The sequence below is a fragment of the Schistocerca gregaria genome, chromosome 2, assembly GCF_023897955.1.
Source record: "Schistocerca gregaria isolate iqSchGreg1 chromosome 2, iqSchGreg1.2, whole genome shotgun sequence".
In the NCBI taxonomy this organism is placed as follows: domain Eukaryota; kingdom Metazoa; phylum Arthropoda; class Insecta; order Orthoptera; family Acrididae; genus Schistocerca; species Schistocerca gregaria.
The window spans coordinates 423,504,021-423,518,286 of NC_064921.1; the positions used below are offsets into that span (position 1 = coordinate 423,504,021).

The following is a 14,266-nucleotide window of genomic DNA, read 5'->3' on the forward strand; positions in this document are numbered from 1 at the left end:
AACCTCTTCATACCACAGCCAATGAAGGGCTTCCAACGCATGTGTGACGAATCATATCCACCAAACTGTTGCAAAACCTATTTTGGGACTCTACTTTATACAAACGAAGATGCATGTAAAGTACATTATTTTCTGGTGACATTTTGGCCATGAACTGAGTGGCCAGTCTCATAGCTTCTTTGACTCTAAGTCACAGACAGAGGTTTGCTAGGTACTGCGAACCCTGTGTATGCATTTACTTGACAATTATTTGTTTGTTGTGTGTGTGTGTGTGTGTGTGTGTGTGTGTGTGTGTGTGTGTGCATGTGCGTGGGTGGTAAAAGGGTGTCCTGTTAAATGAGTTAGTGCAGCATGTCCACCAAACCTACGGAAAACATATTTCAGTGCTCTCCTTTAGATGAACGAAGATGCATACGAAGTACACAATTCCTAGTCACTTTCTGGACATGAATGGAGACGTCAGTTTCATAACTACTTTGATTCTAAGTCAATGACAGAGGTTTGTGAGGTACTGAAAATCCGGTGTGCACATTTGCTTGACAGTTGTACTCTTCACGGAGTTAGTGCAGTGCAGTGTGTAATTGGACACATATAATACCATTGCTATGCATTTGTGTATTTCCTCATAAGATGCATTTTCCATTTCTGGTGATCATTTCCTAGGACTGATGGAAGCGTAGCACAGTTTCTGAACAGGGTGGATGTATGTCTTGTCTTGCATTAGCCTGTTAAGAGCGTTGCACCCTGCATAACTAATATTTCGGAAAACACATGGCTTTAAGATTATAGTGTGATTAAGGTCAGGAATGTGTAGCCTTAGGAGAGGGTGTGTCTATGTTGTATGATCATTTTTCTCTAGCAAGTACCTTCTTGTTACTGATACCAGACATTACAACATTACTCTAGAATCCATAGCACAGTTTGAAGCGTCCCCTTGGAAAAATTATACATGACTGTGCTTAAACTGACAGACAATATTTTTTGAGCGCCACTGCTGCCAGCTAAATAAAAGATTCAAACTACTGAAGGCGCTAACTACTGATAGGCATAGTTAGCAAAAGAAAGATTTTGAAAGATTTTGATAGAGAACAAACAATGTATTTAGTATTTACCTTAATAGTGTTCAAAAGTCATTATATATATATATATATATATATATATATATATATATATATATATATATATATATATATATATATATATATATATATCAGTCCATGATTCCATGATATCCAATATTACAAATTTACTCTTTTTGATGGACACACGTAAAGATCGTCAACTCTCAAAATTCCGCCATCTCTCTCCCTACATCTACCACTGCTGGCGGCTCACCTCCAACTGCGCAACGCTACGCACTGTTAACATCCAACTGCCCAACGCTACAATGGCGACTATTGCAACAATGCCGACCAGCCACAGACTGCACACAGCACAGTCAGTGATTTTCATATAGAGCGCTACGTGGCGTTACCAATAAAAAAACCTAAACAGCCTACTTACATAGCCCCCATGCTCTCCACAAAAAATTTTACAAATTTTTTTGTGCAGTGGCCAATACAGATTTGAAAAAAAGTTTCATAGTTACAATAACAAAGATATCAAATGCACACACTTACTGATACACTATTGGTCAAAAGCAAAAATTGTTCTCGTAAAGACAGTCCTGATCATTTATCACAAAAGTAATTACAGTTTTTTACACAAAGTCTCATTAGTAAAAGAAATTGCGCACAGAAGTAGTGGAGTTCCATGCAGTCTTGAAGAAGTAGTGTTGTCCTTCCAACAGAAAGACAGTGCTGACTCTTGACATGCAAACAGGTAATGGGCCAGAACAGAGCAAACCCACAGCAGAGTCAGTCGAAGTTGAAGAATATTGGTAGGTAGGTCAACACAGAGCAGACCACTGTAGTCTTGTTAGAGATTACAGTACTGGTGGGCCACCAGAGGTGCAGACCCACTGCAGTCCTTCTAGAAATACTGGTATTGGTGGGCCATCAAAGATGCAGACCCACTGTAGTCCTTGTAGAAATAATAGTGTTGGTGGGCCATCAAAGATGCAGACCAACTGTGGTCCTTGTAGAGACGGACAGCAGCCATCTGTTTCGACTGTGCAGGTGCACAATCACCATCGAAGAGTCTTGCGGACAATATAGCAAGTCCATAAACCACCACTTATGCACTCACATAGTTTTTGGAATTGTCCTTAGAACCAGCAATGCTGTTAACCAGTCCCTTGCTGAATTATCAACACACGTGCAAACACTAACGGTCCCAACTTCTCAAATATTGTGCATATACTATGACCAACAGAAATGTATGCATTGAAATGAATGCTTACAAGTTACTTAATTTGTTGAAGAGGTGTCCATTACAATTTTATAACATGAGAATACAATTACAAAGATACAGAAAACATCATTAAAAACATAATAATACAGATAACATTTGTAGTAATACAGGCTTTACAAAAGAATAGAAATAAACGTATACATCAGTGTTACAGGAATTATGACATAAGTAAATATATAAAATAATGAGAATAGTACGTAGGTCATCACAGAGCAAACCCACTGTAGTCCTGGCAGAGATTATGGTATTGGTGGACCACCAGAGGTGCAGACCCATTGCAGTCCTTGTAGAAATATGGCCCTGACTAAATTAACCTATACGTTAAACAATGTATTTACCTTAATAGCGTTCAAAAGTCAATATATATGTATATATATATATATATATCAGTCCATGATATCCAATTTTACAAATTTACTCTTTCTGATGGACACACGTCCAGATCGTCCATTCTCAAAATTCCGCCATCTCTCTCCCTGCATCCACCACAGCTGGCGGCTCACCTCCAACTGCGCAACGCTACGCACTGTTAACAGCCAACTGCCCAAGACTACAATAGCGACTATTGCAACAATGCCGACCAGCCTCAGGCTGCACACAGCACAGTCAGTGATTTTCATATAGAGCGCTATGTGGCGTTACCAATAAAAAAAACCTAAACAGCCTACTTACAAGTTGATTTAAGTAAAGTGTTACAAACGCTGTATCTCTGGAGCTCCATCATGTTGTAAGGTGGCAGACTGAATGACTGTCAATTTCGCACATCTCATGAGAGATTTTATACATCATAACAAGACATATTTCGGCGAAAACGAGCAATTTTTCTATTAAAATGTACAGTGTGCAAAGCAATTTGATGACTCTCAGTTCGACAGTATTAACACACAGAACCCAAATACTGCATGTCACTGAACAAAAGGTGAAAAATGCTACTGGAGGAAATGTTTTAGTTTGGGAGCAGACAAGTTATGCTGTCATGTCCCAAGTACAATGGAACGCTTTTAAAAAGGAGTTCGGCACCCATAATGACAGGGACAACGAACGCTCCAGGCGACACTTTGAGGGGAGCAGGTAGCTGGCCAGCTCTGCATGCTACAGAGAAATGCTTTAGTAAACTGCATTGGGGAATTTCCGGATGGATACAAACAGACCGGCAACGCAGGTGATCAAGTGAAATGCTCGCGGTATGCTCGTGATGTATGTGTGTAACTTTTGGGCGTCTGGAGCGGGCATAAAATGTCCGATTGGCTGAAATGAACTAGGAAGAAGTAAAGTGCCGAAATTTCGACGCAGTTTGAAGGTAGGCTCTTTGCTATTGGCAGAGGTAGTTTCCACGAGGTGAAATAAATGCTGCTATTGGTTGGAAAAAGCCGTGACGTGAAGCACGAAAGAACCCAGATGGGGGACAGTTTGCTACGAGAGACACAAGACCGAAAACTTTGGGGACTCTCCCCTGAACCAGCGTCAAGTGCAGAACAGGGCGCATCACGCTCTGTACGACGCCAAAAGAAGAATTTTGTGTGAACACTGCTTTCACTTCAGCTGATATTCAGCTGGATATTAGCTGACGAGTTGTTGAGCTCCACAGTGGAGAAACGAAACAGCCACGTAGTCCATTGTCCTTGTCAGGACTGAGAGAGCATTGTGCTGCTATATCTATGCACGTGTATATTGCCATATTTCAGACTAGGGATGAGTACATGTTTTCTTGCCTGACGAGAAACATAGGACAGTTTCTGCTGATGAAATCAGCAAATATTTTGATTAGCTTTTATGGGATTTTCAGAGGATGACAGCAGCAATACAGCCGACTGCTCATCGCAGCTAAGGTAAATACCCCTAACGGAGGCGTAAACTTGTTGGTTCACCAGCTTGCGTCCTCTGTGAACTCGAGCAGGCTTGATAATCTTTTGCTCAGCTTGTCACCAAAAACTAACCATCCTCCGTAGACTTGCTTGTCATCCTAAATAGTACCGAACTTAGAATCGGAATCAGATGATTTGTCGCAATATTGGCCAGCTTCACGATGCAGAAGTTGTAGTAATTTTGTAGAGAACCTTCTGGTTAAAACTTGATATTATTATGTTCAGTGTTATTTCGATTAAACAGGACGTAATGCATTAGATTGATAACTGTCCTAACATTCTCATGCTACAACCTATTTAAATTCGTGTACTTCTTTGACAATTATCCTGAATTAAAAACAGTTTGTGTACAGCTAAACACCGATGTGCTCTGTCATAGAATAAGGCTCCACTCCTAACCCCAGTTATTTATTCTATAGATGCTTGCTCACTCACAGGGTGTTCTAGCTGATGTCTGACGATAGAGAAAAGAAGTGGAGTGTCAGAATACATAAGACACACATTTCTACTTAACTGTCTGTTATATCACGATAATACTATCATTTCTATAATACACCTTCAAAGCGTGCTAATTTTCTCGTCATGTATGAATCTCGAGAGATATCATGCATTCCAATAGATACGGAACAGTCTTCACTGAACATCAGTTATGGACTCAACTTGCTCTGTTCCTTAAACGAGTCAAGGATTGTAGCGGGTATAGTACTCTCCCACTTCTAGTCAGTTGCAAAGTAAACCGAGACAGTGTTACAGTGAGAGTTAGAGACAAAGCAGGTAGATCTCTCAGTCTTCAACTCTATCCTATGAATGGGAAATACTCTGTGACTCCCATCCACATAGGGTAATATGGCCAATCGTAACTGTAGTTTCCGCTTTATGATCAATGTGCTGGAAAAATGTACATAACCTAATTGCATCAGTATAGAAGGCTGCCTGGTATACTTTGGTGTGCATGTCCGAGAATTAACAATGAATTGATGTACTGTACAATTATCTATCTACATTCACAAATCTAGTGTATGCTACTAGCAAAGTTGTGGGGTGTTGGTTTAGCCATGATACAGAAATTGGGAATCATGCTGTCATGTCATTGGCTTTCGTTGAAATTGCGGAAAATCTGGTAAAATTACTAAAATTCATTCCACTATCAATTGTGGTGCTTATTGCATTATATCTTCTCCATTCCTTCCGTCCACTGGTATGATGTTGATTACCACGTATTGACTGACAGACGCCACTTTTCGGGATAGAGAGAGTCTTGGTGGATTGCTAGACTGAAAGAGTGATCATGTACATGGCTGAAATATGAGGAATCAAAGCTCTTGGTCTCCTTGAAATGGAACACTGAGACATCTGCTTCCCCAGGTCATTAGGTTCAGAAACCTGTTTGCAGCTGCTCCACAATGATGCAAACTCTTCCAGTTGCCATATGTTGCGATGTCTTCCACATTTTGTCAATAACAAACACCGCCTCTGTCTTTCTATTTCAGCCGTCCTGTGTGTTGTGAGAGCGGTGTAGTTTACACCACTTGATGTCCAACTTTTTGTGAAAGCCAATGGACTGAAACGTATTAACATTGGTTTAGCACCTGTCAGAAACTTTGAAGTCGTGGTAGAAAAACAAAATGTATGCCTGTGTACACAGCTGTAGTAATACACTGCTTCGATGTATTACAACAAAAACAATGAATCAAACTGCTTATGAAATAGCAACACAAGAACCCTCTCCTTGTGATTAATAGTCTGTGGGATATAGTCCCCCTCCAATAAGGCAACAAAACTTTACACTGGTTCATAGAAGCGACATCGATCACTGGCCGCGTGCTCCAGTGGACCATTACATGTATATTTAATGGGAACACTGCATATGGTCGATGTCAACAAGCAGACGGAATTTGTTTCCGAGATATCAGAAGAGAGATACATGGTAAAATCTACCAGATGACATCAGTGAAGTTTTTATAGATCGTAGTTTCACTCCATTGGATGTTACAAAAATAACCAGTAGAGAGGGTGGGTGGAGGAAGAGGGAGAGGCTGTGCTGTCAACGAAGACCTTTACACCACTACGCTGTTGTATTTGTATCATAGTAATCATAGGAATGCTATAAAGGAGATTAGGACATGTACAGGGGAATATTTATAGATTGTCGTTCGATACTGTCAGAACGTGGTGTGATTTTGAGAGAATCAGCTGGGTTTATCTCGTCCAGATCAGGTGGATTCAAATGCTATACAGGGTGTTACATAAAGGTACTGCCAAACTTTCAGGAAACATTCCTCATACACAAAGAAAGAAAATATGTTATGCTTTGGCAGTTTGCCAGTGCTAGGAAGCTTTTAATGATTCTGGTATTAAAAAGACATTGCTGTGATGAGCACTCATTTTTCCAGTATACCTACAAGTGTTAAAAGTCTTGACACTCAAGGTTTGGTGCTGAATGAATCTATTCAATTAATTAATAAAATTATTCCCATGAACTCCTCATTGTTGGAGGTATTCCCAATAAAATTTAAAGAAAAGTTTGAAAACATTTTAAAGAATAACCCAAGCTTTGAACCCTTGTGCCAAATTGATAGTTATATTAATGAGACAGCTGAATGTTTACCAGAAACAATAAGTGCCAACATAGCACCCAATTTCAAATACTGCCCACCTACCTCAGTTGATGTAGAATGATCCTTTCCTGCTTATAAAAGAATTTTGAGTGATCAAACATACAATCTTACTACCAAACATTTGCAACAGTATTTGGTCGTTTATGTTTACAATAGTAGAAAAATGTAAAATAAATTGCAAGTGATGCTTTGGTCCAATGGTATTAATTAAAAGTTAATTCTACTCAAAAACTTCATGACTGTATGTTGTTTTTTAAATAAAATATGGAGTTTTTGATCATGCACCTCTGCATGTGATATATCTTGAAGTTAGTCTTATATATATCGACTGCTTTGCTGTTACTCACTCATGTCGCATCTGCTTGTTACCGACAATGGTAGCAAAGAAGGAACAATTTGTAAAGTATGGTATGCATCCCCATTTTGAAAATTTTTAGAAAATAATCCCAGAAAAGCCCCCTTCCTGACCTCTACCAGAAAGTATTCATTAAATGATATCAGCGTTCTAAATGTACTGTTTTTTCTTGTATTTGGCGCTATTCCTCATAAATGATATCCACAGGTTCCACTTTGAGATATAGTGTATGCAGTAACTACCATGTTTTTTCTATTATTCGATATTGCATATTTCGACACTTTTGCGCATTTTTAAGCATTTTTCATGCATATTTGCATGAGTATTTGAAGGTTTTTATGCTGCTTATAATCTGTTACGTACTAATGAGAATAATGAAGTAAGTTTAATTTTTTATTTTTTACACTCCAAATTAAATTTCTTTTTGATTCCACTCTCAAATGGTCACACCTACTGACTGACTAACAACGACATAATACCAAAGAAGTTTGTCAATAGGTTTTTGTAAATATCATTTGAGCTCAGTGAGGAATTTATAAGTTGGTCAGTGTTGATCATAATTAGTAATCACTGCATTACAGGAAGAGATGTTTAGTGATGAGGATTACAGCACTAAATTTAATGTAACGAAAAATTTGATCAAATCTATTGGTACATTGAGAAAGTTTCATTAAAATCTTTACAGGTACACTGCCAGATGCAAATACAAAACACTTAAATCTGTTAAGGATGTGATTATATTAAATTTACATGATTATGTACAACTCAAAAGTATGATAATCATTAATTCCTGCCATTAATATTTTTGTCCTTGAAATAGACTGTATAGTTATTTGGCTAAAAATGGCTCTGAGCACTATGCGACTTAACTTCTGAGGTCATCAGTCGCCTAGAACTTAGAACTAATTAAACCTAACTAACCTAAGGACATCACACACATCCATGCCCGAGGCAGGATTTTAATCTGTGACTGTAGTGGTCGCTCGGCTCCAGACTGTAGCACCTAGAACTGCACGGCCACTCAGGACTGCGGTATAGTTGATTATAATTTATCAGTTTATATTGATAAGTTTCCATTATTTCTACAAAATCTCGAAATTTTACTGTCATGTCTGTTCGTTAATGTGATTCTCTTAATTTTGTTCTTCAGATTTTCGAATACATACACACATAATTGTCTTTTTGGCAGTTCCCTTAATTAATTTGTGTCACATACAGATAAAAAAAATTGAACTTTGCATGAATGTGCACTGCTACAGCTGAAGTCAGCTAAACAAATCACTAGAATCAAGTAGAATTCACATGAGTTCTTAACGGGTTTGATGAGTAATTATTTCTTTCCACAGTTCATTGTCAGTCTATTCAAATATGACGCTATAGATTTCAATTCGTAAGAAAGATGCCATAACAGATAGTATTAAAGTCTGTACCACTCCTGACCATCTGCCATGTTCCTGATGTCCAATGCAGCAGACTTCCTTGAGAAGGAAAGTTTTGCTTCCAGACATATTGGAATCTTCACTACGAAGACGCCCCCGCCCCTCCCTTCTTTTACCAAAAGCACTCCAGGGCATTCTTACTCTTCTGTTCCTTCATCTTATTGTGCCCATCCAGTTGGTGTATTCAGTAACCTAAATACAAAAACCCATCGACTCATTCAATTAATTTATTGTTAATCTCTGATTTCATCATGGTTTTATTGTAATATATGCATTTCTTCGTTTTTCCAGTTTATGAACCCAAAACGTTTCTCTAGAAAGTGAAAGAAGTGAACTAAAAGTTGATTATTTAGAGCAGCATGTGGTACATAGCCTCACTTCTGGGTTGTAGTTTATTGGCAACCAGTTTCATACATCAAGCAACCATTATCAAGTTTGAAATAGTCATGCGATTATCATCCTGTCTCTGTATAACAAAGTGATACTTCATCAGTATTTGAAACTTGATAATAGATACTTTCCATCTGAAGTTAGCTGACAATAAATAGTAACACAAACCACCTACTACATGTTGACCACTTGATACTGATCCATGCCAACATGGCCAATATTACCAAGATTATTTAGTCTAGTTTAGATAAATTGATACTTAAGCAGACAAAAATTTTAAAGAGTGTAATTTGGTTGTAATTTATTCTCTAAAACACAATAGATGAAGCAATGCAATCACCTATAATGTTAATTAATAATCTATAAGCTTTCTTCCATGTAGTCAAATAAATTTAAAGTTTTTGTATTTAATTTGCAAGCTTTGGTCCATCAGTTTGAACTCTACTGCACTGATATTGCCTCAACATGTCAACAGTCGAAGGTTTTAATATACACTCCTGGAAATGGAAAAAAGAACACAATGACACCGGTGCGTCAGACCCACCATACTTGCTCCGGACACTGCGAGAGGGCTGTACAAGCAATGATCACACGCACGGCACAGTGGACACACCAGGAACCGCGGTGTTGGCCGTCGAATGGCGCTAGCTGCGCAGCATTTGTGCACCGCCGCCGTCAGTGTCAGCCAGTTTGCCGTGGCATACGGAGCTCCATCGCAGTCTTTAACACTGGTAGCATGCCGCGACAGCGTGGACGTGAACCGTATGTGCAGTTGATGGACTTTGAGCGAGGGCGTATAGTGGGCATGCGGGTGGCTGGGTGGACGTACCGCCGAATTGCTCAACACGTGGGGCGTGAGGTCTCCACTGTACATCGATGTTGTCGCCAGTGGTCGGCGGAAGGTGCACGTGCCCGTCGACCTGGGACCGGACCGCAGCGACGCACGGATGCACGCCAAGACCGTAGGATCCTACGCAGTGCCTTAGGGGACCGCACCGCCACTTCCCAGCAAATTAGGGACACTGTTGCTCCTGGGGTATCGGCGAGGACCATTCGCAACCGTCTCCATGAAGCTGGGCTACGGTCCCGCACACCGTTAGGCCGTCTCCCGCCACGCCCCGCCTCCAGTGGTGTCGCGACAGGCGTGAATGGAGGGACGAATGGAGACGTGTCGTTTTCAGCGATGAGAGTCGCTTCTGCCTTGGTGCCAATGATGGTCGTATGCGTGTTTCGCGCCGTGCAGGTGAGCGCCACAATCATGAGTGCATACGACCGAGGCACACATTGCCAACACCCGGCATCAAGGTGTGGGGAGCGATCTCCTACACTGGCCGTACACCTCTGGTGATCGTCGAGGGGACACTGAATAGTGCACAGTACATCCAAACCGTCATCGGACCCATCGTTCTACCATTCCTAGACCGGCAAGGGAACTTGCTGTTCCAACAGGACAATGCACGTCCGCATGTATCCCGTGCCACCCAACGTGCTCTAGAAGGTGTAAGTCAACTACCCTGGCCAGCAAGATCTCCGGATCTGTCCCCCATTGAGCATGTTTGGGACTGGATGAAGCGTCGTCTCACGCTTTCTGCACGTCCAGCACGAACCCTGGTCCAACTGAGGCGCCAGGTGGAAATGGCATGGCAAGCCGTTCCACAGGACTACATCCAGCATCTCTACGATCGTCTCCATGGGAGAATAGCAGCCTGCATTGCTGCGAAAGGTGGATATACACTGTACTAGTGCCGACATTGTGCATGCTCTGTAGCCTGTGTCTATGTGTCTGTGGTTCTGTCAGTGTGATCATGTGATGTATCTGACCCCAGGGATCTGTCAATAAAGTTTCCCCTTCCTGGGACAATGAATTCACGGTGTTCTTATTTCAATTTCCAGGAGTGTATTTATAACTCTCTTCTCTGAACTCATACAACCAATATCCATCGCTATTTCCCAATAGTAACTAGCATTCCTTGAGCAGTCAATTATGACTGAATGCACACTTCTGATACGATTACATAAAGATAATGGTGACTGATGGCACCCAGTACTCTCAAATTTCTCCATAGATTGCATTTATAGCCATTAATAAAATAAATAATAGTTATTTCTCTTTAAGGAAATTTGAACATTTTACAGCATTTCAGTTAACCAAAAGTAATAGACACACGCAATAAAATTCATATGTAGAAACGTTTCACACAGAAGAAAACTAAAGATTTACTGCAGTTTCATGTTATATAGTTGCCTCCTAAATATGTGACCAGAACTAAAACTTTTCAGCAGGCACAACCCCTTGCACTACAGTAGACAATGTATTTATTTGAGAAGAAGAAATCGAATGAGCCACTTATTTACATAATCTGCACAGACAACATTCAAAAGGTGGAGAAAATAATAAGAACATTTGACATTTACAGAATATTTATTAATTAATAAGGAGTTAGGTCACCATTGTCTTTAAGAACAACTGCAGTTGCTCATGGAAAAGATTCTTAGGGAGTGTCAGAATAGTTTCCTATGGAATATTCTCCCATTCTTTTACCAAAACATCTGCCAGTTCCTTCAACGATGTTGGAGCTGAAATCTGCTCCCCACCCTTCGCTCTCAAACACCCATAATAATTAAATGTTGTTGAGATCTGGCGATTGTGCTGCCCAGGGGAGTTGTCTGATGATATTCTGATACTCCACAATCTACACATGAACCTTTTTGGCTGTATGTATGGGATCATTATCATCTTGCAACATGGCAGTGTTTGGCAGCAATATGCTGAACATAGTAAGCACTTCATTATCATGGAAGTCGAAATATTCATTCGCAGAAATCGCATCAGAGAGGATAATGATAGGACCAGCTAAATACCACGATATAACCAACCAAATCATAATAAATTCTCTGCCATGCTTGACTAGAGTAAGCAGTCAAGGCATATTGTAGACTTCTTTTGGGGTTCTCCATATAAATACGGCCTTTTCTAGGAAAGAGTGTAAACGATGATTCATCAGCGCATGCCACATTCATCCAGGCATCATGTGTTCAGGTTTTATCATCATGGAACTACTTCTTTCTCAGCATTGTGTAAATTTCCATTATTAAGAGGTTCGCAATTGCAGCTCTTCCATAAATGTTAGCCTTGTGAAGCTCCCCCCATACTGTTTTTGTCGCCATGGTATTACTCAAGTGACTGTTGAGTTCTGCAGTCATCTTTGCCATGGTAGTTTTATGTTGACTGGCCACAGTCTTATTTAATGCTCCTCTGTCTCTGTCAGTTAACTTCTGCTTTCGCCCACTATACTACTTCGCCTTTGAATTTTACAATGTTTTGTGTGTGGATTCATTATCTTGGATACTGTCGCTCATAAAAGGTTAAACACTTCAACCATTTGTGTCACAAGTGCTCCCACTAGCCATGCTCCAATGACTTGCCCTTTATGGAAGTCCGAGGAATCACACATTCCACCAGTTGCTTTTATTAATCGTCCCAGAGCAAATTAGATACTCCACTGAAAGATAACATCCTAGACTTGGCACATCAACTGTGCACTGCAGCTATATCCAGTGGCACGAGTTTGCGACAATATGTATTATATTGCACTGTATTTAATTATATTTATATTATTTTGCCCACCCCTGGGTCAACCTGACTGAAGACATATCTCACATTAAATGCAGCTCATTTGCAATGAACAGCAGCTCAACTTTACTATTAGATAAATATACTCATTATATTCATGTAAGCAAGCTAAAGATACCCCTGGAAGCACATACTTCTATCAAATATCTGTTGATGACCAATGAACTCTTAAAAATCTGGAATGAGATTATGAAATCAGGTCCATAAGTCGAATCCCCTTCAAAGAGAGAATCCTGGTAAAGGCATGTAAAATCTTCTATCACAACCTATTCCTGAATAAGGTACTTACATTTGGAATCCCTATGAGAGTCACGTGAAGGAGACAGATTAGATATGAAAAATGTTGTCAGGTATGTGGCTAGTCAGTATACAGCAACTTGATTGTTTCCTGAGAGAAACAATAGAAGAGAGGATTTCACTGACAAGGAACTAGTAGCAAAGTATCTGTAGCCAAGTTGTAAGACAGACTGTAAAATAACACATCTGCTTTCAACAAACCACAACCTGAAGACAAGATACACAAAATGAAACTGCAAGTGCTGCCTTGTATCATTCGAGACATTTTCAAATGGAATAGAACTGAAGGTGGCGATAACTAAGAACATTACGGGGTATTAAAGGTGCTGAATTATGAGCATATATTCTGAACTGCACGAAAAGAGTGACTGAATGATTAGTAATATTGCTGGAAAGTTTAGAATCTTGACTAAAGAACACACCTTCTCTGACTCATACTGAAGTATAAGTGAATGTAATTAAATGTTATGTAATACGTGTCTGAAATACAATTAATATGATGGAATAAATAGTGATATAGTGAATTGTGGTAAATTGTTCAGCTGACAGCATACAGGTTAAATAAACGTACTGATGATCTACATCTTGAGAACAACAATGAAAAAAATGGAGATCAAATTGTCTTCCACATTCGAGTCTAATTTCCTTCCAGATAATGAATATGGCTTTCGATGCATAGTGTAGACTGGTTCATACAGCGATGGTATGTGAAGAGATGAAATTCTCATTTCACAGAAGAACCCATTTACATAAAAAGAAATTGAACCAGTGAGTTCAGTGGTGGATTAGTACTACATGGCACTAGTCCCATGTCTTAACATATTCAATCTCAATGCAGAAGTAGTATTTTAAAACTAGAAGAAAAATTATCTATGGTATTGCAGATAAAGGGGTTTAGCCTGAAAATTTGGAGTAAAGGACACTATGAGGTAACAGAAGTTTGTAACATTCAGTGGTACTAAAAGGTGTTCCCCTTTGTATAAGGAGAATTATCCTCAGTCTGAAAAAGCAATTGTAACTATAAAACAGAGAAAGTGAAAATTAAATTTGCATGTATTTCCACATTATGAAAATTGATTGCCTTCCTATGCTGGGAAAATAAAACATGTCGTGTGTAGAATTTAGGACACATTTTATAGGAAATGTCTGCTGGCAAGTGGACACTGTATTTAATGAGTTGTTCATTCTAAAGATAGTCATATTTCGTATATAATTGGATTACATAACATCATTTGATATGTAGCATCTATTTCTTGCAGATGATGCGGGTATCATATGCCTTCTTCACACTGCTGCAGCAAGTCAATGGTGATTAA

At 39.6% G+C, this 14,266-nt stretch overlaps 1 protein-coding gene across 1 annotated transcript in view; it reads left to right on the forward strand.

Annotated features, from left to right (window-relative positions):
- LOC126335807 (odorant receptor Or2-like) overlaps window positions 1-14,266 on the forward strand; it is a 182,158-nt gene extending 167,892 nt beyond the window's left edge. Inside the window, exon 7 of the mRNA XM_049999271.1 lies at window positions 14,210-14,266. Coding sequence (XP_049855228.1) covers window positions 14,210-14,266 — 57 coding nt within the window. The remainder of the gene's footprint in view (window positions 1-14,209) is intronic.